Source organism: Erinaceus europaeus, chromosome 13, assembly GCF_950295315.1.
Source record: "Erinaceus europaeus chromosome 13, mEriEur2.1, whole genome shotgun sequence".
Lineage (NCBI taxonomy): Eukaryota > Metazoa > Chordata > Mammalia > Eulipotyphla > Erinaceidae > Erinaceus > Erinaceus europaeus.
Window position 1 is genome coordinate 12,541,419 of NC_080174.1, and position 24,320 is coordinate 12,565,738.

The window sequence follows — 24,320 nt, forward strand, 5'->3', positions numbered from 1 at the left end:
AAGAAAACCTTTGGTTCTTGGGCTCTGGTCCTTTTTCATCTCACGTGACTGCAAGCCCACACTTCCAGCTCAGTGACTCCCTGCTCTTTTCACGTCAACATCCGTCATCAGGAAGGAATCTGGCTTCATAGAATAATCTAATTCTCGTGCTGTCCCTGTGTGTCTCCCCCATGGACAGAGGGTCCTTGTGTTCCCTAAACAGGCAGAATTCCAGGGGACATGGTGACAGCGAGCAAGGAACAATGTTTAGTGAACAATTTAAAAAATTTTTTCTTTATTGGGGGATTAATGTTTTACATTCAACGGGAAATACAATAGTTTGTACATCCATAATATTTCTCAGTTTTCCACATAACAATACAACCCCCACTAGGTCCTCTGTCATCCTTTTTGGACCTGTACTCTCCCCCCACCCCCCACCCACACCAGAGTCTTTTACTTTGGTGCAATACACCAACTTTAGTTCCGGTTCTACTTGTGTTTTCTAGTGAACAATGTTTATGGAAAAGTTGAGGGAAGATAAATAGATAAAAGGGCTGGATAAGTCAGCTAAAGTTTTAAAGGAGACTTACAATTTTTTATTAAAACGGGGCCACCGGGGTGATGAGCATACATTACAGAGTGCGAACAGGAGTTAAGGTGCCCTGTCCCCAGGGGAAACTTCCTAAGTGGTGAAGCAGTGTTGCAGGTGTCTGTTTCTTTCCCTCTGTATCTTTCCCTTCCCTCTCAACTTTTGCCTCTATCCAAAATAAGCTAAGTAAGAGTGGCCCAAGAGGTGACACAGTGAGTAGTGCAGTGGACTCTCAAGTATAAGGCCCCACGTTCAATTTTAGCATCACATGTGCCAGAGTGGTGATCTTATTTTTCTCCCCTCCCTCTCATTTGTAAATAAGAAAATAAGTATTTCTTAAAATGATTAAGAAAGTGGCAGGAGCCAGGTGGAGGTACAATTGGTAAAGTGTACAAGGTCCCATGCACAAGGACCCAGGTTCAAGCCCCCAACCCCCACCTGCAACAGAAAGGGCTCATGAGTGGTGGAGCAGTGCTGCAGGTGCCTCTCTTTCTCTCCTTTTCTTTCTCGAATGAATCTCTTGCCCTATTTCACTGTCTCTATCATTATAAACAAAACCAGTGGCTTAAAAGTGAAAATGGGGGTGGGTAGCACAGCGGGTTAAGCACACGTGGTGCAAAGCACAAGGACAGGTATAAGGATCCTGGTTTGAGCCCCCAGCTCCCCACCTGCAGGGGAGTCACTTCACAGGTGGTGAAGCAGGTCTGCAGGTGTCTGTCTTTCTCTCCCCTTCTCTGTCTTCCCCTCCTCTCTCCATTTCTCCCTGTCCTATCCAACAACAAGTGACATCAACAATAACAATAATAACCACAACAAGGCTACAACAGGACAACAAAAGAAGGGGGGGGGAATGGCCTCCAGGAGCAGTGGATTCATGGTGCAGGCACTGAGCCCCAGCAATAACCCTGGAGGCAAAAAAAAAAGTAAAAATAATACTTTAAAAATTTACCTTTCTAAAAAAAAGAAAGACAAGAAAGTGATCAAAGTTAAGAAAATCATGTTTCCATATGGTGGGAAACAGAAAGTGTCAAGAGAAAGAACAGCTCTGTTCTTCTCTAGAGAGGGTCTTTCTATGGAGTTTTCATCACAAACTTGCTGATTTTTTTTTTAATTAAAAAAAATTTATTCCCTTTTTGTTTTTTATTGTTGTAGTTATTGATGTCGTTGTTGTTGGATAGGACAGAGAGAAATGGAGAGAGGAAGGGAAGACAGAGGGAGAGAGAAAGATAGACACCTACAGACCTGCTTCACCGCCTGTGAAGTGACTCCCCTGCAGGTGGGGAGCCGGGGGCTCGAACCGGGATCCTTACGCCGGTCTCTGAGCTTTGCGCCACGTGCGCTTAACCTACTGCGCCACCGCCCGACCCCGCCCCCCACCTCCACGTGCGCTTAACCCACTGCGCCACCGCCCGACCCCCCCCCCCCCACCACCTCCTAATTTTTTAAAGATCTTTTCTTTCTCTACTCAGGATTGAATTGATGTATAAGATTTATACTACAAGACCCAGCATGCCTTGCACCTTAGACAGGAAGTGATGTGACTTCCCCACCCAAAGGGAACTAAGAGTGGTGTGACTCCTCTGAAGGTACAAGAATGCTTTGGTTCTAGGGAAGTATGTTTTGCTTTTATTATTATTATTATTTTATTGTAGTTGCTTCTGAATAGGCTTATTTTCTTTATGAAATAGCTGTTTGAATTTTGCTTGAAGTCAACAAACTCTTAAAGAAAACCCTACCTACTGTTTATTTATTAATTATTATTATTTTTGCCTCCAGGGTTATTGCTGGGGCTCGGTGCCTGTGCTACGGATCCACTGCTCCTGGAGGCTATTTTTTCCCCTTTTTTTGTTGTCCTTGTTGTTTATTGCTGTTATTGTTGTCATTGCTACTGTTGTTGTTGGACAGGGCAGAGAGAAATGGAGAGAGGAGGAAGACAGAGGGGGAGAGAAAGATAGACACCTGTAGATCAGCTTCACCGCCTGTGAAGCGACTCACCTGCAGGTAGGGAGTCGGGGGTTTGAACTGGGTCCTTGCGCTTTGCGCTGTGTGTGCTTAACTCGCTGCACCGCCCAGCTGCCCTACCTGATGTTTTGAATCTCAAGGTAGAAAGGTAAGTTGGGGGGGGGGGCTGGGCAGTGGTGCATCCAGTTGAGCACACAATGTACTAAGCACAAGGACCCGCAGGAAGATGCTGGTTCGAGCTTCCGGCTCCCTACTTGCAAGGGGGACCCTTCACAAGAGGGGAAGCAGGTCTGCAGGTGTCTCTCTGCCTCTCTATCTCCCATTCCTCTTTTAATTTCTCTTTCTATCCAATAAAATAAAATTTAAAAAAAGGCTTTCAGGAGCAGTGGATTCCTAGTGCTGGCACCAAACCCAGTGATAAACCTGGAGGCAAGGAAGGAAGGAAGGCAGGAAGGCAGGCAGGCAAATCTGATAAATCCCCAGCATGAAGTTTAAAACTCTCTAAATACACTACAGGAAAATGTAATACACTTACCTTTGTAGGATCAAAGTTAGGCAACTTATATGTCAGCTAGGATTTTATGCTTATATTTGGAAAGAGAATAGCCTTAGAAAATGCCTATCATACTCTCTGCCCTAACCCTATTTTCTAGCCCTTTTCTCTACTGACACCATCTTCACACTTCTCAAACATTTTGTCTAACTCCATGTTAGCTATCAAACACAAGCAAAAATTACAAACATGCCTTAAATGAAATTCTTAGTTTCTTTCCACTCTAATATCCCTAATCTCGTCTGCCCTGTTCCTACTTTTTGGTTCCTGTTCATTAACCATTTTGTCTCACTTTATATCCTGCCACCTTCCAGACACCAAGTTGCAGATGTTATCATGATTTCATCCTGACTTCTTTGGGCAGTTGACCTCACTGAAGTGTCCTGGAACCTCACCTCTCTAGAGCTCTACCCCACTTGGGGAAAGATAGAAACAGGCTGGGGTGTGGATTGACCTGCTAATGTTCATGTCCTGAGAAGAAGCAACTACAGAAACCAGAACTCCCACCTTCTGCACCCCCCCCCAAAAAAAAAATATATATATATATAATTTTGCCAGCACTGCTTCTGGATGTCATTTTTTCCCCCCATTTTACTTAACAGGACAGAGAGGAACTGAGAGAGGAGGGGGAGATAGAGAGGGAGACAGAAACACAGACACCTGCAGACCTGCTTCACTGCTTGTGAAGCGTCCCCCCCTGCAGGTAAGGCACTGGAGGCTTGAACCAGGATTCTTGCACTTCCTACTATGTCCTTGATCCTATTACCACATGTACTTAACCCAGTGTGCCACTCCCCACCCACTCCCCAAATAATTTTGCTCTGTACTCCCAGTGGGGGAAGAAATGACAGGGGTAAGATGACCAGAGGGCTCTGAACTCCATCAGGATCCAGAGAGAAGAGAAAAAAGGGGACATTTGATGTAGTAATAGGTATATATGTGACTCAGAACGGAAGAGAAGATGGGACCATATGGAACAAAAAGGGCAAATATATACAAATACAGACAGGTCGTTGTAGAAATAGTTGACCTATATCTGCTGTAGTTTCCAATGGAGTGATTGGGGATCCAGAATTCTGGTGGTAGGAATGGTGTGGAGTTGTACCCCTGTTATCTTGGAATTTCTTGTAGATCAATATTAAATCACTAATAAAAAATGAAAAATACAGGGGCCAGGTGGTGGCACACCTGATTGAGCGCACGTTACAGTGCAGAAGGACCCAGGTTTGAGACCCTGGTCCCCACCTGCAGGGGGAAATCTTCACAAGTGGTGAAGCAGGGCTGCAGCTGTCTCTCTGTCTCTCTCCTTCTCTATCACCCCCTTCCCTCTCAGTTTCTGACTGTCTCTATCCAGCAAATATTTTTTTTAAATAATAAAAAAATGGATCCTTTTGTCATTCATAAGCGAGATGATTGGGTTGCCACGTGACTGCATGAGATGTGCCACCCACAAACCTTGTTATGACGTCGGCACATTACCTGTCTGACATGAACTATTGGAAAAACAAATTTAAATACACATTACATAACAAAAAATGTATATTCTTACTAATATATATGTATATATATTAATTTTTGATCCAGTAGTGAGATAGTTAAAAGGATACTTTTCTGTTGGGTGTGGTGTACTGCTCCAAAGCAAAGGACTCTGGGGAAGGAGGGGAAGCGGGGGGTGTAGAGAGCCTTGGGTCCTCCTGCACGACGGGAAAGGGCCTATGCTGTGGGCCAGTGTTCTGCAGGGGACTTTCACAGGGCGAGGAGAAATGGTCCCGGTGTGTCACAACCGCACTACAAGCTATTAAGCCCCCAATAAGAATGATTTTTTAATGGATTTTTTTTTCCTAACTAGTAAAAAAAAAAAAAAGTCCTAGGGGGGCGGGCGGTAGCACAGCGGGTTAAGCGCATGTGGCAAAAAGTGCAAGGACCAGTGTAAGGATCCGGGTTTGAGGCCCCAGCTCCCCACCTGCAGAGGAGTCGCTTCACAGGCAGTAAAGCAGGTCTGCAGGTGTCTATCTTTGTCTCCCCCTCTCTGTCTTCCCCTCCTCTTTCCATTTCTGTCCTATCCAACAACAAGGACAACAATAATAGTAACAACAAGGAAGGGCAACAAAAATGGAAAAACATGGCCTCCAGGAGCAGGGGATTCGTAGTGCAGGCACCGAGCCCCGGAAATAACCCTGGAGGCAAAAAAATAAAAAAAAAAAAAATAAAACAGTTCTAATGACAGATCCAACTTGGCTACATCCGAAGAAATCAGACACCATTCCAGACACAAAGTGCAGTGCTGCAGAAGTAACGCAAACGCAGAAAGTGACCTGCCACAAGCCACAGAAACATCCCATAATTATCAGAGTCATTTCTGACGTGACTCATAAGGCAAGCTCAAGTATCAGAACAAGATTTGGTTTGGAATAACGTGGAATAACCTTCACCTTTCCAGAATAAACACAGACATTCACACAGTGATTTGCTTTGGACTTTACAAACTTTATTAAATAATGAGCATTATGGATATTTCATTATCTTATTTGTACGATTTTAAAATCTCTATTTCCCTACAGGCATTGTTTGCAACAAGAATAGAGTAGGTGAAAAATGAACTTACATTTAAAAAAAATGAACCTTCAATACAGAAACCTAAGAACCTGACATACTTTTAAGTACATTGAACTTCCCCCCAATTATATACATCCCTATCCCACCTCCAAAAATTTTAAAACAAAAACACTTAACTGGCAGCTTCAAGGAAAAATAGGAACATGATTTTACACACACACACAGACACACACACAGACACACACACACACACACAGACAGACAGACACACACACACACACACACACACACACACACACACACACCTCTTTCTCTCAAAATCTGCAACCTATCCAACAGAAGTGCTTCAAAAAAACAAGTTTATCCTAGACCCTAAAGACAACCACATAATTTATACAGAGAGCCAGTCACCTTTGTGCACCTGGGAAGGCGGGGGGGGGGGGGTGCTTCAGGTGACATTGTCATGCAACAAGACAGTGGTGGGGAGAATTAATAATATAAGACCAAGAGCATTACAGAGAATAATGAACTTTGGGTCATACAGACGACAAAGTGAAAAATGGGGATCAGCATTCCTGGGTCAAAAAGAGTCACGGACATGTATTTACTTATGTGTTATTTATTTATGTTTACAGATGCTCAACAATAACTTTAAGCCCAGAGTATTCTTTCTACAGTACTTCTCTTTGTTTGATACTGAACAATCCTGAAAATTATTTTGATGTCGGAAGAAAGGTAAGGAAAGAGAAGAGTACTTTTCGGAATCGTGCTGTTCAATATGGAGAAGCAAGATAGCTGGGTTGTGTTTGAGTAGGTGTTTAAAAAGTAAAAACCTCAGGAACTGGTTTGCAAAAGAAGGGTGGTCCCATTTTTTTTTTATTGTATAGTTAAGTAAACGAGACAGAGGACTTAAAAGAGATGAACAGAATGTGAGTTTAGATGTCACTGATTCGAATCAATACTACTATTGACTGTGAATGAAAAGCTGACATTTCTTTTACTGAAACGTATCATCACAACTCTTTTAAAATAAAACACGACGGTGGGGGGGGGGGAGTGTGGAATGCAAAAGGCCTCCACCAAGTTCACTGAGGAGACATTCTTGTTTCATTGACTGGAGTTTTCAATCAGAGTTATTTCAGAAAGTAGCAACAAACCTGCCTATATTTCTCTCTTCTGCATTTTTGAGGTTTTTTTTTTTTTTTACTCACCAGCTTGGGCACAAAAGTACCTTACCTTCTTTTACTAAGAGAATTCTATCAGTACATACTGTCACAGTGAACTGCTCTTTCCTAATCTTAACAAAAACAACAAAATAAAAGTAAGGTGCAATTGGTGACAACTTAGTAACAGAAGATTCTGTTCTGTCGCTTCATGTGTCTCAAAGCAATAAAATCAAAACAAGACAGAACATCCTGTGTCACTGTCTGGTTTAGAAACATCAATTTCATTGTAGTCAACAAAATCCTCAAGGCTGGAATTGGGTTCCTGGGATGAGGACAAAACTCAAGAAAATGTGTACAATAAAGTGCTTTAAGTTGGGTTATTTTGGGTTGGTTAGAGAGAGGTACAGAGAAAAGCACGAAGGGAAGGGTTTCCCTCTCTCTTTCTCCCTCCCTTCCTCCCTTCCTTCCTTCCTTTTTTTTTTTTTTAAACCAGAGCACTGGCTTATGGGGGTGCAGGGGATTGAACCTGAGACGTTGAAGCCTCAGGCATGAGAGTCTGTTTGTGTAACCATTATGCTATCTACCCCCCCCCTCGCCTTTTCCCCTTTCAAATGCAGTATGAAGAATAATCAGGTTGTTCCCAGAGGCCAACCCATCTTCTCTAAGAGTTGAGTCAATCTGCATTTTTACTCACTTTTAAGACTTTTATGAGAGAGGGAGAGAAGGGGTGGGGGTGGGAACCAGAATGCTGCTCAGTCTGGGGAATCCAGTGGTGGGGACTGAACTGGACCCTGTCCTCTATCTTCCCCTGGCTGCACCTGTTGTTTTTTTTTTTTTCTCTAAGCCATAAAGGAAATCGTTTATTTTGCCCTAGAAAACACAAAAATGAACACACTGAGCAGCACATTCTCCAGGCCTTGTCCAGGAATCCAGGTAAGAATTTCTGATAGAAAACCGACCCTGCTACTTTTTCATCTCCAGTGGCTCCAGGAATTCTTCACTGGAACAAACTGATTGGGGAGGGGAGGAGGGGAAGAGGGTTCCAACATAAAAACCTTAACAAGGGCACTGTAGACGCAATTGTAAAATCACACTAGAGCCTTGGCACTGGTGCCCCAGACATGCCTGGTGGATACATAAACCTTCAAATACCTTTTATTTATTTTCTTTTGTAAAATGTGAGGAAGAGACTCTGTTAAGTTCCAGGATCAAAGTACTCATGACTTTGAGATAAGGTGAGAGTGTCTCACTGCTGTCAGAAATATGGGGAGAAAAAAATAATGAGGGCTACCATGTCAAAAAAAGGAAAAAAAAAAAAACACTTAAAAAGTTTCAAGTCAGTTTGACTCACACAAAATATGAAGAAACCAGCATTAGGAAAACTCACACATGTAATGCTACTACTGGCTATAGGACAATTCTGGCTGGACTATCAGCCGTCTCCCCTGAAAAAAAGTTGTGCTGTCAAAGAAAGGTTAGTTTGCACCTCTAGCTTCTCCAGAAATAGTTTGAATCTGGTCCGTATAAAACCACTCAGCAGTGTCTGTCACTTCTGAGCGCGAGACAGAGAAAGTGAACGTGGGCAGCTCTGCGGAAGAACTTCAGGCAAAGCTGCTTGAACTAAGACACTGAAATTTTTCCCTAAGAGACTGGACGAGGTTTTGCTGACTGGGGGACGGTCCCCTCCAGAGATAGTCATTCAGTTTGTCAGAGTCATTGCAGGGTGTCAGGTAGGGGGAGAGCCCCAGCTTGCTGCCCATGGGCTTTTTCACAGTACATGGGCTGTTGAGAGAGGATGGGGGGCTGTCACTGCAGACGTTTTCAGAAAGGCCAGCCCCCACCATCTTGGGGTCACACCTCTTGCGATGACCGTGAGATAGCTCGAGCTCTGACTCCTCTTCCTCAGACTTGATTTCCACATAGTCATCTTCATCCCCTTCGGTCTCTTTGAAATTGGAGAAGTAGTTCTGGGTAGCTATTTGGGCACTTAGGGGGACATTCCTGTTGATGACTAGAACCTTCTGGGAGTCTTGGAGTGTGAGGTCTGAGCATTTCTCAGTGCCCCGTGGACAGGACACAGCCATACTGGAAAGCAAGTCCTGATGACTCCCAGCTCTGGAACTGGGATGTAGAGGCAGCTGCTGACTCTTTGTCATTTCACTAGGGTAGCTGATGGAGTCTCCTGACTTGTTGATCAAGATGGAGGATGAGGACTGGGACCTGCTATAAGGCTGGGGTTTCACACTGATTCCCTTTCTGCCCAAAGAGTTGTAGAGATGGCTTTGACACGAGTACTCCTTACTGGGCTGACTGACTATCACACTTCGCCTCTGTACAGAGCTCAGCAGAGGGTCGGGGGTTTGGAGAGAAGGCACAGAGCAAGCCGTGGACAACTGCCTTGGAGTACTTTTCATGTTCATCTCTAAAGTGGGATATTTTGACTTCAAGTCTTGCTCTGCTGGCTGGGGACAGAAGTCCGCTAACTCTCCATTGCTGTAGGTAGAATTCAAAAACCAATCCTCGTTACCAGGTGGGGCTTGGGAAGGTGATATAGGGTGGAGAGGAGAAGATTCTGGAGGGTTGGGCCAGCCGTCTTTCTGAGTTTTAAAGGGAGGCTCTCTGAACACAATCTGGTCGTACAGTTGGGAATATTCAGCAATCCGGGCACCTGGAAGGCAAGCATTGAATACAATCAATACACACTGGGTAATCTCTACACACAGATGGAAAATGAACTACCCCATTCAAACTAGCGTGTCACAAAACAAACAAAAACGTAAACAATATCCCAGGCTTTAAAATTTGAGGGTAAGTCAAACCCAAACCAAACAATGCAGTCTGATAGAAATAAAAATACAAAATGCCACCTGTAAAGTTCAGTGGACTTGATCCAATTCTACCACCAGACTCTCTTCCTCTGTCTGTTCTTATTTTTTTTCTTGTTCCTCTTTCCTCCTTTTTTTTTTTTTTTTTTTTGCCTCCAGGGTTACCATTGGAGCTCAGTGCCAGCACTACAAATCCATCACTTCTAGTGACCATTCTTTCTTTTTTTTTTTCTCTCCCCCCATTTTATTTGACAGGACAGAGAGAAAATTGAGAGGGGAGGGGAGGGGAAATGGAAAATGAGAGACAGAGAGAGAGAGAGAGAAAGATAGACACTTGTAGATTTTTTTTTCTTTAAGCCATTGTTGGAGACCCCCTGATTTTTTAATGTCTGACTTCTTGATGATTGTAAGACCCCTGAATTGTAATGACTATTACTGATCGATACTTTGGGGATTTTTCCCCTGAACTATATTCCTAATAACTGAGATGCTACATACAGAGCAAAAGGAATGCTGACCACCTGCTACCTCTCATGCTCTCCCGTCTGGTTACTAAACTCCTGTTCTCTGACGGGCATCTGGTGGATGTCTTAAACTAATGAACAGCTTGGCTAGTGAGAGCCTAAGGCCAACAGCCTAAACGGCTGTATGCTGTGACAAACACCACTGCCCCTCAGACCACGGGCTTCCAGTGTGGACATGATGAATCCTACTACGTGGCCAGAGAAGACCATGGTGGTCCTGCATGAACTGTCATAGTCTGGGGACCCCTGCAGAGATGCTTTTGATGTTTCTTGTTCCATTATCTGGTGTAATGAAGACTGATGATAAATACTCTGTTGAAATATGTTAGACACACATAGGTTTGGCACAGCCCACTGTGGATGTGTGTGGATGTGTGTCCATCTTCCAGGTCCCTTGATTCAACCAGCCAGAGTCTCTAAAGCTTCGTCTCTCAACACTGAGATGCAAACAGTGCTCAGGGGCCTGGCCTCTGTCACCCCAATATCTAGCCTAAAATTCCAATAAGTTATGAAGGGAATCGTTTATTTTACTTTATTTATTTATTTTATTTATTTATTCCCTTTTGTTGCCCTTTGTTGTTTTATTGTTGTAGTTATTATTATTGTTGTTGTCGTTGTTGGATAGGACAGAGAGAAATGGAGAGAGGAGGGGAAGACAGAAAGATAGACACCTGCAGACCTGCTTCACCGCCTGTGAAGCGACTCCCCTGCAGGTGGGGAGCCGGGGTTCGAACCGGGATCCTTATGCCAGTCCTTGTGCCGGTCCTTGTGCTTTGCGCCACCTACACTTAACCCGCTGCGCTACAGCCCGACTCCCGGGAATCCTTTATTTTGCCCCCCTCTCACCCCATCATAAATTCAATACACTGAGCAGTCCGTGTGCTAAAAAGTAAATAAATAAATAAATATATTCAACCACTGGATTTCAACAGTAGGTCTACAAGTGTCTGCTGGCTGTAATCAAAGTGCTTTGTACTAGCAGGGGATGGTGAATGTGCAAAAGGCAGGCATTGCAGAAGCAAGGAAGTCAGCACTTAAATCCTGGTGAAGGTGAACATTAACTCAAGTAGTTATTCAAAGGAGTGCATGGCCACAATCTACCACACAACCGCTATTCTGGGATTTTCACCAGTCTTAATGGCACTTAGACAATGACTCCCAGAGGAGTCTGCTCCCCATAGCTCTTCCAGTACCTCCTGTTTTCCCAGCACTGTTCCACTGCCCGTTTGGGAATCAGCCTTGGAGGCTGCCCCTTCCGGTACTTCAAAACCACATGTACTGACCAACTTGCAGCTCTGCGCCCATATGCCACAATGCAGGCACTAAAGTCCTTGCCTCCAAGACATTGAGCATCTGTGTCTATAGCCAACGACTGAATGCTATATGTTATGAGTTCCACAACAGGGGTGGGCAGTGAACTGCCATGAGAGAGCTGCCACTACCTCAAATGAAGTCATGAAGCCACTACCCTTCCTCTTTCTCCCACATTTGAATGCAGACTTTTCCCGAAAAGCATAATAGGACAGAACATTCCAAGAACAGAACATTCTCTTAGACTAGGTGTGATGTAAGAGAGAAGCTCAAGAGGCCGGGTGGTGGCGCCCCTGAATAACCACACAGATTACCAGGTACAAGAAGGGGGGAGGAGCCCCTGCTCCCGGGCTGCAGGGAGGGGAAGCTTCATGAGCAGTGAAGAAGCAGGTCTGCAGATGTCTATCTTTCTCTCCCTCTATCTTCTCATCCTCTCTCAACTTCTCTCTGTCCTATTTAATAAAAGAGAGAGAGAGAGAGAGAGAGAGGAGCCCAGAGCTGTCAACTTCAAGACCACCCTACATGACCACCCTACAGTCAGAATTCCTTGCATGCCGTGAATGGCTCAGACCACAGCTGCAGGGGGCTGGGTGGTAGCGCAGTGGGTTAAACTGTAAGGATATCAAACTTCAGGTCATAGTGTAACAAGAGTGATTTGGGCAGAACTGCCTTTCCATTGGGACTGCTCACCAATGACTAGAACTGCCCCTGCGGCTACAGGCAGACTATGACCCACATAGTCAACGACTGCCACCTCTCCAGATTCTAAGGAGGTCTTGAAACTTTACATCAGGCTCAACCTGATGCTGTTGACTGGCTACGGAAGAAGGGCAAACGCTAGAAGAAGAAGAACCAATGACTAGGTCTCCCATGTTTCATGAATTTAAACCCAAATATTTAGTTGAATTTCTGCCATTTCATTTGAGTCAATCATCTATGCAGATATCAAACCACCTGCCTTTCTTCTTTTTTTAACCAGAGCACTGCTCATCTCTGGCTGATGATGGTGAAAGGGGTTGAACCTGGGACTTTGGAACCTCAGGCATGAGAGTATCTTTGTATAACCATTATGCTATCTCCCCCCACCCCGCCCGCTGCCTTTATTCTTCATGCAACCAGCTCAGATTGTCCCCTTCATCCAGCCCCACATCCCACCCCCAAATCAGAGTAAATATAGCTTTCCGTTATACAGCCTACATTGAGCTTCAGAGATTTTTCTTTTTTGCCTTTTTTTTTTTTTTTTTTTATCAGAGCACTGCTCAGCTCTGGTTTATGGTGGTGAAAGGGATTGAATCTGGGATTTTGGAGCCTCAGGCATGGGAGTCTCTTTGCATAGCCATTATGCTATCTCCCCCCTGCCCTAAAGCCTATATTTAGATCCTTTGTGATTTCAAGTCAAACGTCCTGGGAAGGTCAGATGAGTTAGTAAAAATTCCTAGTAAGAAAAACTTGAGATGTTACTCTTAAAAGCCTAAAGACTCTGAAATACCAAGTCAGATTGAGCAAAAACCTCTGGAGGGACTGAAAGCAGATGACTTTCAGGGCCATTCAAACAATGAAAGGTTCACGGACTATGAAATCCAACCAAAGGCCTTCAGACCTAGTCATTGGTGAGCAGTCCCAATGGAAAAGGCAGTTCTGCCCTAATCACTCTCCTTACACTAGGACCTTAAGTTTGATATCACAGTTGTAATCAGGAAGGCTCTGAGCTGTCATAAGATCCTGTGAAGATGACAGTCTGGGGGACAGCAGCAAGCTAATGAGGAACACTCGGCTCAGATATCACAGTATCAAAATGTTACCATATGGTCTTGGAAGAACATTCACTTCTGACATTAGAACATGGTGGCCTGCCTCATCTGAAACCAGATAACATTGCCTGAAACATTTGGTCTTTCCTTTGTCCTTCCCTTCCTTATCATGCTCCCTTCTTCTCCCTTTGTTTCATTAAGGCTCACACACTACATAGGACCCTCCACAAGCCTTACCCCTTCATTAATCCTTTCCTTTTAAAACATCATTTTTTAGGGCCCATAGTGATGCACTATCAGGGCATTGAGCACTCATGTTACAATGCCCAAGTAATGACCAGGGTTCTAGCCCCCAGTCCCCATCTGCAAGTGGTAACACAGTTCTACTAGGTCTCTCTCTCTCTTCCTCTCTTTCTCATCTTCCTCTACCCTCTCAATTTCTGTCTCTATTTAATAAATAATGAATAAATAAAAATCATTTTCTTAGGAAATGTGATAGTACTCCTTCTATCTGACCTGCCTTCTCTCAAGTTGGTCGGGTGAGTATAAACTGCTTTATATGAGCTTGTTTATGATCCCAGAATAAAACAGGATGGCACAGGTACATTCGATTGCTGTGCCTATGTAGCTGTCTCTCTCTTTTTAAAAAAAGATTGTATTTATTAATGAGAAAAATAGAAGGAGAGAGAGAAAGAACCAGACATCACTCTGGTACATGTGCTGCCGTGGATCGAGCTCAGGACCTCATGTTTGAGAGTCCAATGCTTTTATTCACTGCACCATCTCCCGGACCACTGTAGGTTTCTCTTTATCAGTCTCATCTTGTGAATCTGTAACTTGCTTTAGGCTCTTGTGAACACAGTGGCAAGTTACTAAGCAGTGGCTCTACTGACTACGTTCTGTAGATACATACACAAGTACAGCTAGCCCAACATGGCACCTCTAGACTTAAAAAAATAATCGAGACATAGATAGAAGTTGAAAAATAAGAACAGAAGGGAAAACACAAAGCAGAACTTAGACTGGAGTTGGTGTATTGCACCAAAGTAAAAGACTCTGGGGGGTGGGGGAGGGGAACATGATGTCAGAAAAGGACCTAGTGGGGGTTGAATGGAAATAAGGAAAACTGAGAAATGTTACACATGTACAAACTATTGTATTTTACTGTTGATTGTAAACCATTAGTCCCCTAATAAAGGAATTAAAAAAATAAGGGGTTGGGCAGTAGCGCAGTGGGTTAAGCGCATATGGCGCAAAGCGCAAGGACCCAGCGTAAGGATCCCAGTTCGAGCCCCTGGGGGGTCACTTCACAGGCTGCACTTCACTTCACTGCAGGGGGGTCACTTTACAGGTGGTGAAGCAGGTCTGCACGTGTCTAACTTTCTCTCCTCCTGTCTTTGCGTCCTCTCTCCATTTCTCTCTGTTCTATGACAATGATAGCAATAACAACAACAGTAATAGCAACAACGATAAACAAGGGCAAAAACAAGGGGGAAAATGGCATCCAAGAGCAGTGGATATGTAGTGCAGGCAGTGAGCCCCAGCAACAACCCTGGAAGCAGAAAAAAAAAAAAAATAAAAAGTAAATAAAAAATAGTAAAAGACAGTACCAGTCAGTGAATCAGTATTCCTATTTTTTCTTACTTATGCTATTAGTGATCATTATAAAACATGATATTATGTTAGTTATAGGCTGTCTCGGGTTTCTCTATTTATTTATTTTTGTTTTTAAAGGTAGAGTTCATATGATCCCAGATAAAAGTTTAAAGTGATCCTTGCTGAATGAGATGTAAAATGTACTTATTTATTTATTATTTTGCTACCAGGGCTTCTGCTCAGGTTCAAAGTCTACACGATGACCCCACCATTCCTAGTAGTCACTTTCCCCCTTTCCTTTCATCTTTCTGATAGAAACAGAGAGAAATAGAGAGGGAGAGAGGGGGAAGAGAGAAAAACAGACACTTGACACATTGCTTCACTGCTCCTGAAATGTCCTCCCTGAAGAAGGGACCTGGGGGCTTGAACCCAGGTCCTCACACCAGGTACTACTATGCACACTGTACTAGATGTACCACTGCCCTGTCACTATACTGTTTCCTATACAGAGACCCACACTCTCTCTCTTTTAATGTGATGCCCTGGAAATGAATCCAGAGTCTCATGTCTGAGTCCTATCTCTACTGAGTAGCCTTCCGGGGCCAATGGTTTTTCAATTCTATTATGAGAGAGAGGGGCAGACACACAGAGAAGAGAGATATTATAACACCACTCAACCATCTATAGAATTCTGTTGGTGCTCTTTATGGCGGCTCTTCTTATTTTTTAAACATATTTTATTTTTGAAGATCGAAATTGAAAGGAAAGGGGGGGATAGAGATGGAGAGCGACAGATACACTTATAGCCCTACTTCACTGCTTATGAAGCTTCTCCCCTATAGATGGGGACCAAGGACTTGAACCAGGGTCCTTCTTCTTCTTCTAGCGTTTGCCCTTCTTCCGTAGCCAGTCAACATGTACTGTAACATGTGCACTCAGCCCACCTGGCTCCTCATGTTGCTTAGTGCTTGAACCCAGGACCTATAGCTAGTTCTTGAATCCAGGACCTATAGCTAGTTCTTGAACCCAGGACCTATAGCTAGTGCCTGAACCCAGGACCTATAGCTAGTTCTTGAACCCAGGACCTATAGCTAGTGCCTGAACCCAAGACCTATAGCTAGTTCTTGAACCCAGGACCTATAGCTAGTGCCTGAACCCAGGTTCTCACACACAGTAAGTCACACTCCTAAGGTAAGCTATGTTACAATCCCGAATCCAGTGATTTTAAACCTCAAGTGCTATTTGGGACTTTTCTGGTTTATGTAAGAAGGAAAACCCCTCAGGCCTGACTGGAGTTTTCTCTTTTGCGAAATACTATACAGAAACTGGAACCCAAGCGGGGAGGGTAGGCAGTGGGGCCAGTTAAGTGCATACTTTACCATGTGCAAGGATCTGGAGTTCAAGGCTCTGGTTCCCACCTATAGGGGGCAGGGGTGGGAAGCTTCACCAGTGGTGAATAGTGCTGTAGGTCTCTCTCTCTCTCTTTAAGTATTTATTTATTATTCCCTTTTGTTGCCCTTGTTGTTTTATTGTTGTAGTTATTATTGTTGTTGTTATTGTTGATGTCGTTGTTGCTGGATAGGACAGAGAGAAATGGAGAGAGGAGGGGGAAGACAGAGAGGGGTAGAGAAAGATAGACACCTGCAGACCTGCTTCACAGCTTGTGAGGTGACTCTCCTGCAGGTGGGGCACCGGGGCTTAGAACCTGGATCCTTACTTAGGTCCTTGCTCTTTGCGCTTAACCCGCTGTGCTACCACCTGACTCCCAGGTGTCTCTCTTTTTATCTCCTTCTCTATCTCTTCTTCCCCTTTGAATTTCTCTGTCCTATCCAATAAATAAATGGTAATTAAAAAAAATAAAAGAAATTCAAAGGCCTTTCTGACCCCACTATCAGCAGGAAGGCCTGATAGAAGAATATGGCGGCCGGCAGGCTGGAGGAGGTGGGAGGGGCTGGACCTGGTTGCGTGAATATAGGCGGGAGTCTGGCGGGGCCTGTGGCCCCCTGGGCTAGAGGGTTCGTTCACTAAAGGTGCTCGAGGGTGTCCGCAGGTGAACAGGACGCTCCTCCTTCCGTACAACACCGAGAGCAAGCTCCTGGCAGAGTGGCAAGGCCCACACTCCGGAGAAGTCTGGAGAATCGGTCCACACGATGACCATGCCCTGTGCCCAGATAAACAAGAAGAGAGAAAGGGGTCATCGCGTCAAGGGGTGGAAAGCCCAGTGGGCACAGGAAGTGGTCTGCGATCCTCCCAGATGGAAGAGTCCTTCTTTCCTTAGGTCCAGGACTTGTTTCTGCCCGGGTGACCCTGGAGACATCTTCTCCTTTTTGTTAGGGAGAATGATGGTAGTCGCCCATCATGCCAAGAGAGGACCCAGGGACTGGGACCAAAGTACAGGAGAGATTCTCTGGGATCCCAAGAAGCCACCGAGTTGGTCATCCAAAAAGGAGAGCAAACCCAAAGTGAAAAAGAAGCTAGAGGAAAGCCCCAGAGAGAACGCAGACACTACTTCAGCGGTGGGGGGGGAATATGTGTGATGCTGGATCTAAGGTGGGGGTGAGAAGGCTTTGCAGACACCTGTCAGGGGGAGATGAGAAATTGTACCCATGTGTCAACAGCTGTCCTGTAAACCACTAACCCCCCACTAAAGTGATAAAAAAAGAAAGACTGGTAAGTTTGAAAGATTTAGGACAGAAGGCCAAGCTTCCACCGTAGTCTGGCACTGTAACATGCGCGTCATATGCCAAACAGATGACACGGTGGCCACTGTCAAGCTTTATTTTTTCCCCTAAAGCAGAGCACTGAGGGGGCCAGGCAGTGGTACACATGGTAGAGTATACAATCTGATTGTGCAAGGACCTGGGTTCAAGCCCCCTATTCCCCCATGTATGGGGGGGTGGGGAGGGAGCTTCATGAGTTATAAAGCAGAAAAACAGGGGCTTTGGAGCCTCTTTGCATAACCATTATGCTATTTCTCCACAGCCCCTGAGGATTTTTCTTTCCACGACAATTGGTGGTTTATCTCTATTTTATGCATTTTCACCAAGATTAGAGTTATTTATTTTTTTTGCTTTTTTTTTTTTTTGCTTCCAGGGTTATTGCTGGGACTGCAATCCACTGCTCCTAGAGGTCATCTTTTTTGCATTGTTGCTGTTGTTGGATAGGACAGAAAGAAACTGAGAGAGGAGGGGAAGACAGAAGACAGAGAGGGGGAGATAAAGAGAGACACCTGCAGACCTGCTTCACCATCCATGAAGTGACTCCCCTGCTGATAGGGAGCTGGGGGCTCGCACCGGGATCCTTGTGCTTTGCACTATGTGCGCTTAACCTGGTGTGCTACTGCCCAGTCCCACCCCCTCTGAATTAAAATTTTATGTTTGAGAATCCTCTCTAAATTAACCACAGGAGATGTGTGTTTTTATACCTGAGAAATTCCTAGTTTATCTCAGTCCCATAAAGGAGGCCTCACTGAGTGAATTCAACTTCTTGAAAGCTTCTATGAGACTATCAAATGACATGGTCTAAAATGCATCAGAATGGCTATTTATACAACTCAAGGAATATCTGAAATCTGTCAGAAAAGATCTGAGTCCCAGAGCCAACAACTAAGAAAGATGCAATTTATAGATTCTTTCAAGACTTTCTGGGTTTGCTATAATGAGTAACCATTTCTAGGGAATTCAGGAACAAAGAACAATCCTACTCCACACACTTCTAAACCCTGAGAGCTCACACAAGTTACTCCTAACACATGGCTGATAACACAGGGTAGAACTCTATAGATGCCACAAGGGAACCGACTGGAGAAGACTTCTGAAGACGTCAGTGCTGTAGACCCAGCCCACCAAGATCAAATGGGGCTCTGCCCAGCGTGGTTCTGTGGAAAAGTGGGAGAAGCTCAGGGATGGCTTCTGGTCTGAGCCTGTAGTTCTCTCTCACTCTGAGAACATGAGCATTTGAGAGGCTATGTTCTCACAGCTGTCAGGACACTAAGAACCAGGAAGCTGCTCTCACATCTCACAACCAGAAAGCAACCAAGCCCTGTGAAGGCACCTACCGATGGCAGGTCCTCCCTGCTTCTTCTCTTCCAAGATGGCGGCCAGATCCTTGTGCATGGATGCTCTGTGCTGTTGGCTGCTTGGTGGCTGTTCCAACTCAGAGCTTTTCACTTTTAAAAGCTGATTTGCCTTCTTGATCTTCTGACTGTACTGTCTGGCCATCATGAAAACCTTACTTTTGGTTTTGTCAGTGGCTTCCAAGCCCAGGTCAGGGGTTTCCAGGTCTGACTGGGACAGGCTATTGTTGGCCAAGTCATAGGGGTTTTCCATGGCAGGGATTTCACTGGCCAGAGAGAGCCGGTTGAGGCTCAGGAAGGAGCCTTCCTCAGAGAGCAGGTCTTCTTCCAAAGGGCAGTGGGTCTGACCGGCCCGGCCTGGCCTGGTTTTCAGTGGAGTGAGGAAAGCAGGGCTCTCGGGCAGAGAGAGTGTGGACAAGGCGTGTGCTGTGTCCCGGCTCAGCACGGGTGTGCTCTCCCGGGTCCTCAGCCTGTCCTGCACATCCTCACTACTGACTGGGAAGGCGGCCAGCAGCCGGTCCCTGGCCTTGTCCTCATTCTTTTTGATGTAGTTCTCTAGGTCGTTCCAGATCTCATCTACCTCCTCGGACAGCTTATCTGAGATGGCCTTGTTGGCCGTGGCCAGGGAGCAGGTGGACGGGCTGTACAGGAGGCTCAGGTAGCCGTTCTCAAGGGGGCCCTGGGGGGCCGGGGCCTCATCCTCGCTGAACTGAAGGCTGTCCTGGGAGACAAAGGGCCTCAGGCTGTCACAGCAGGTAAAGTCGGCCTCCAGGCCTAGGAAGGTGCTTCTCTTGGGCCTCTGGAGGCTGCTGCCATTGAATTCCACTGACGGGGACTCTGGCAGTCCAATGGTGTCATAGATGTTTTCTTCCATGACCCCCAGTTCATGTGAGCTGTGGTTCGACGCCTCTGGCAACGTTGGAGTCCCAGCTCTTTGGGGGTACAGGGAACTCTTGCCATGACCAAATGGCTTTTTAGAGAAGCCCAATTCTGGGGTGCTCTTAGGGCGGGCAGAGTCCCTGGGGGCTCTGGGAAGAGTGGGTTCAGCTTCTTCTCTTCTGGCCACCATGAGTTTCAAGTCCTCGAAACTGATGTTGTCGTAGACATGATCTATGTCATCAACAGTCAACTCCATCGACGACCCGAAGGGAGTGGCCGCCTCCTGAACTTCCATCTGGGGGTGTTCCTGCAGGGTCCTCGGGGTGCTGTCCCGGATTCGGATCTCAGGGGGGCGCGTGTTGCTCTCGCCGGCACTGCTGGCCCGCCGGACCACGCGGTGGCCAGAGCCCGAGGTGTTGGTGGGCTCTAGCTGGCCCAGGTGCCAGCTGCAAGGGCGGCTGGAAGTGCCCTCCTCAGACAGCCGGCTGGAGCTGAGCTCTGAGGACGAGAAGGAGGGCACAAACATCTGGTAGTCGTCATCGTCATCCTCATGTGGTGACCGACGGCTGGGGAACAGGGCCTGCTGGATCTGGGGGTCGGTCCAGAGGCTCCTGACCGTGCCACCCCCGCGGAGCACAGAGAAGAAGGTGGAGCTGCTGGTCTGACTGGGCCCCTGGGTGGGTGTGGGCCCTGTGGAGGGCAGGCTGGGGGAGCCTTCCTCCCTGGACACCTGTGGAGAGCAGAACACAGGGACCCAATGAGTGACAGCACCCCCCACCCCTCCCTTAGAGACTGCTGGCTCTACACACAGCCCCTCCCACCAGGCCCCAGGAATCTGCTTTTTTTTTTTTTTTATTTTTTATTTAAGTTCCCACCAGGGATGTTAAGGGAGCTCTGTACCTACAGTAAATCCACCTCTCCCAGTGGCCCTTTTAATAAAATACTTTTCTTCTCCCTCTCCCCTTTCTTGTTTGACTTGGCAGGACAGAGGGAAATTGACAGGGGAGAGAGATTGAGAGGGTGAGACAAAGACAGACACCTGTAGACCTGCTTCGCTTCTCCTGAAGCATCTCCTGCCTGCAGGTGGGGAGCAGGGGGTGGGCATGAACCTGAGTTCTTCCGTGTGAAAGTATGTATGCTTAACCAGGTGCACCACTGCCGGGCTCTCCCACCCCCCAAATTTCTTCCTTGGAGAAGGATGAATATGGGATGATCCCACTCACAGAACTTGAAAAATAAGAACTGAAGGGAAAAACACCAAGGAGAACTTAGACTGGGTTTGGTGTACCGCACCAAAGCAAAGGACTCTGGGTAGGGTGGGGGGGAGTGTTCGAGTTCTGGAACATGATGGTGGAGAAGAGCCTATGTGGAGGGTTAGAGTGTTATTCAGAAAACAGGAATGTTACACATGTACCAACTACTGTATTTTACTGTCGATTGTAAACCATTAATTCCCCCAATCAAGAGACAGGGAGAAACTGAGAGGCGAGGGGAGAGAGAGAAGGAGAAAGACATCTAGAGCACTGCTTCATTCATGAAGATTCCCCCATGCAGGTGAGGACCAGGGATTTGAACTCCAGATTCTTGTACATGGTAATGTGTGTGCTCTACAAGGTGTGCCACTGTCTGCTCTCAACTGTTCCCTCCTTCCCTTCCTTCCTTCCCTTTCTCTTCCTTTTCTCTTCTCCTTCCTCCCTCCCTACCTCCCTGGTGGGTGTCACTTCCTAAGGGAGCCTCCCAGAGTCCGAGGCGTGAACACAGCACTGCCTTTCTTCCCAGAGATGAATCCGAGAGTGAGGAAGCAGAAAGGCATCTTCACTGAAATGTGTCTCAAAATGTCAAACAACTGTCTACATCTGGAACACAGGTCGGGCCCGGTGCCCAAACTAAACATGTCAAAATAGAGAGACAAATCTGAAATGTCACACACTTTCCTTTTTTTAAAAATATTTATTTACTTATTCCCTTTTTGTTGCCCTTGTTTTATTGTTGTAGTTATTATTGTTGCTGTTATTGATGTCATCTTTGTTGGATAGGATAGAGAGAAATGGAGAGAGGAGGGGAAGACTGAGAGGGGGAGAGAAAGATAGACTCCTGCAGACCTGCTTCACTGCTTGTGAAGTGACTCCCCTGAAGGTGGGGAGCCGGGGGCTCGAACCAGGATCCTTATGCTGGTCCTTGCACTTTGCGCCACATGTGCTTAACCTACTGCACTACTGCCCGACTCCCCACACTTACCTTTTGGATGTCTTGTATTGTTTCTGAAAAAAATAAAGATTTTATTTTATTTTTTTAATTTGAGGGTTAAAAAGCAGCCTAGATTAGCATTTCTAATGCACAGAACCTTGAGATTAACTGCTGATAATTAAAGCCCAAGAGGCTTTGAGCTTTTGTTTTTTTAACATATGCTTTTTTACTTAAGAAAAAACTATTTTTTAAATAGAGACAGAGAGAAAATGAGAGAGAAGGGGGAGATAGAGATAGGGAGATAAAGATAGACCTGCATCACTGCTTCACTGCTTCTTCTGAAGCTTCCCCTGCTGCATGTGGGGACCAGGGGCTTGAACCAGGGTCCTTGGGCATGGTAACGTGGGCTCAGCCAAGAGTGTCACTGCCTGGCCCCTTACAGATTTATTACAACTCTTCCACGTGAGATAGATACAGAGAGAAGTCATAGCATGAACCCTGGTGTGTGTGGAGCCAGGGAGTGAATTGGAAGCCTCAGACATCAATTCAACTAATTGAGCTCAGCTAGTTGAGCTCTTTCCCCTGGATGCTATTTATTTACTTATTTGTGTAAATGAAGGCAATATGCAACACTGTATTTCTCACTAAGTGCCCATGGATGCTTTCGTCAGTAGACAGAGATGCAGGTCATGCTTTGGGACAGCTGCAGAATATCCCCTTATGTCTAGGATACACTCCAACACATTTCATCATCTCTATTCGATGGGCATTTTATTTTATATGGTGTATCTTATTATAATGGCTGCAAAGACTGTGCAAATGCGTGCACGCATGTGCACACACACGCACATACGGTCTGTACAAGGAATGTGCGCTGTGGGCTTTGTAAAGGTACACTTGTTGGGTATGAAGCAAAAGTGTATTTTAAATCTGAATAAGCACTATCAAATTTTGCTTCAGAAAAGGCTGCAGAAATCAGTCTCCTAAGAAGTGCCTGTTTTCTTTTTTAGATTTTATATATTTATTCACGAAGAAGATAGAAGGGGAGAGAGAGAGAGGAGGTGGGGGAGAGGGAACCAGACATCATTCTGGTACATGTCTGTCTTTCTCTCACCCTCTCTATCTCCCTCTCGTGTCAATTTCCCTCTGTCCTGCCAAATCAAACACAGGAGAACCAAACTCAGGACTTCATGCTTGAGAGTCAAAGGCTTTATTCACTGTCCTACCTCCTGGACCACAGAAGTGCCTGTTTTCTTGCACCTTTCAGCCAAGCTCACAGTTTTCCCTCCTCTATTTATTCGTGTAGCTGTGTGAGTTCTCTCATAACAAGACTGGTGAACTTGTGTAAATGTTATTGGCGGACTGTGTCACTTCTGGGAAACTGCTCAATTTTATTCCCCTTTAAGACAGAGTTCTAGTTTTAGTTCCTCCACTAAGGTTATTGCTGGCGCTGGGGCTGGCAGTACAAATCCAACATTCCTGGGGGCCATTATTTCCTTTTTTCTTTCCCCTCCCTTCCCCCTCTTCTCCTCTTACCGCTCCTCTCCTCTTTTCCTTCTTTGGATTTTGTTTGATAGGACATTGAGAAATTGAGAAGGGAGGGGGAAACAGAGAAAGACTGACACCTGCAGACCTGCATCACCACTCGTGAAGCCTCCCGACTACAGGTGGGGAGTGGGGGCTCAAACCCTGGTCTTTGCACATTGCAATGTGTGCGCTCAACCAGGGGCAAAGAGAATTTTATAATAGAGTCTTTGGTTTCTTCTTTTTGATGTACAGGAGTTGTTTCTATATGAGAGATTTCATCTCTCTGTAATTCAAATAGTTTTCTTAATCTTGAAATTCAATTTCCAATTTGTTATTTTATCTACCTGTTGTAATTCATTCATAATTTTGTAAAACCTCCCTTTTACTTAGTTGATAGCAACACGTATGGAAAAAAGAAACTAAACAAAAGTTTAGGACTTACCACTGGTTTTCAAAACTTTATGTGATCTTGAAGAAGGTTCTGGAAGAAAACATAAAGGTTGGTATTATTTGCCAAACCAAATGGAGATTTTTTTTTTAAATAAATGAATTACTAGTTACTGGACAAATTAACTGAGTTCCAGAAATGTTCTATCAAAGTTATCTGCTTAGAGACACTTGGCAACACTCTCCACCAGAACTCTGATACAGCAGGGGCTGAGAGATAGTTCGGCCAGTAGAGCATACACCTGTCTGTGCCTGATGCCCTAGATTCAAGGCCCAGTATCAGGTAAGCCCCAGGGATGATGGAACAGTGCATTCTCTCTTCTCTCTTTCTTTTAAGTCATTTCCTTTTTTTCCTTACTTTATTTATAAAAAGGAATACTGACAAAACCA

The 24,320-nt window shown here is 45.4% G+C and overlaps 1 protein-coding gene and 1 non-coding gene across 2 annotated transcripts in view; one reads left to right on the forward strand and one right to left on the reverse strand.

The window, feature by feature from the left end:
* The first annotated feature begins 4,471 nt into the window (after nucleotides 1-4,471).
* On the forward strand, nucleotides 4,472-4,575 carry LOC132532589 (small nucleolar RNA U13). The gene has a single exon (XR_009544525.1). It is a non-coding gene; the product is annotated as a small nucleolar RNA U13 (small nucleolar RNA).
* Nucleotides 4,576-5,552: 977 nt separating this feature from the next.
* Nucleotides 5,553-24,320, reverse strand: part of PLEKHG1 (pleckstrin homology and RhoGEF domain containing G1) — a 100,796-nt gene continuing 82,028 nt past the window's right edge. Inside the window, exons 12-15 of the mRNA XM_060205328.1 lie at nucleotides 23,926-23,964; nucleotides 22,008-22,030; nucleotides 18,873-20,499; nucleotides 5,553-9,476 (exon numbers count right to left, since the gene is read on the reverse strand). Of these exons, the coding sequence (XP_060061311.1) occupies nucleotides 8,410-9,476; nucleotides 18,873-20,499; nucleotides 22,008-22,030; nucleotides 23,926-23,964 (2,756 nt within the window). The 3' untranslated portion in view covers nucleotides 5,553-8,409. The remainder of the gene's footprint in view (nucleotides 9,477-18,872; nucleotides 20,500-22,007; nucleotides 22,031-23,925; nucleotides 23,965-24,320) is intronic.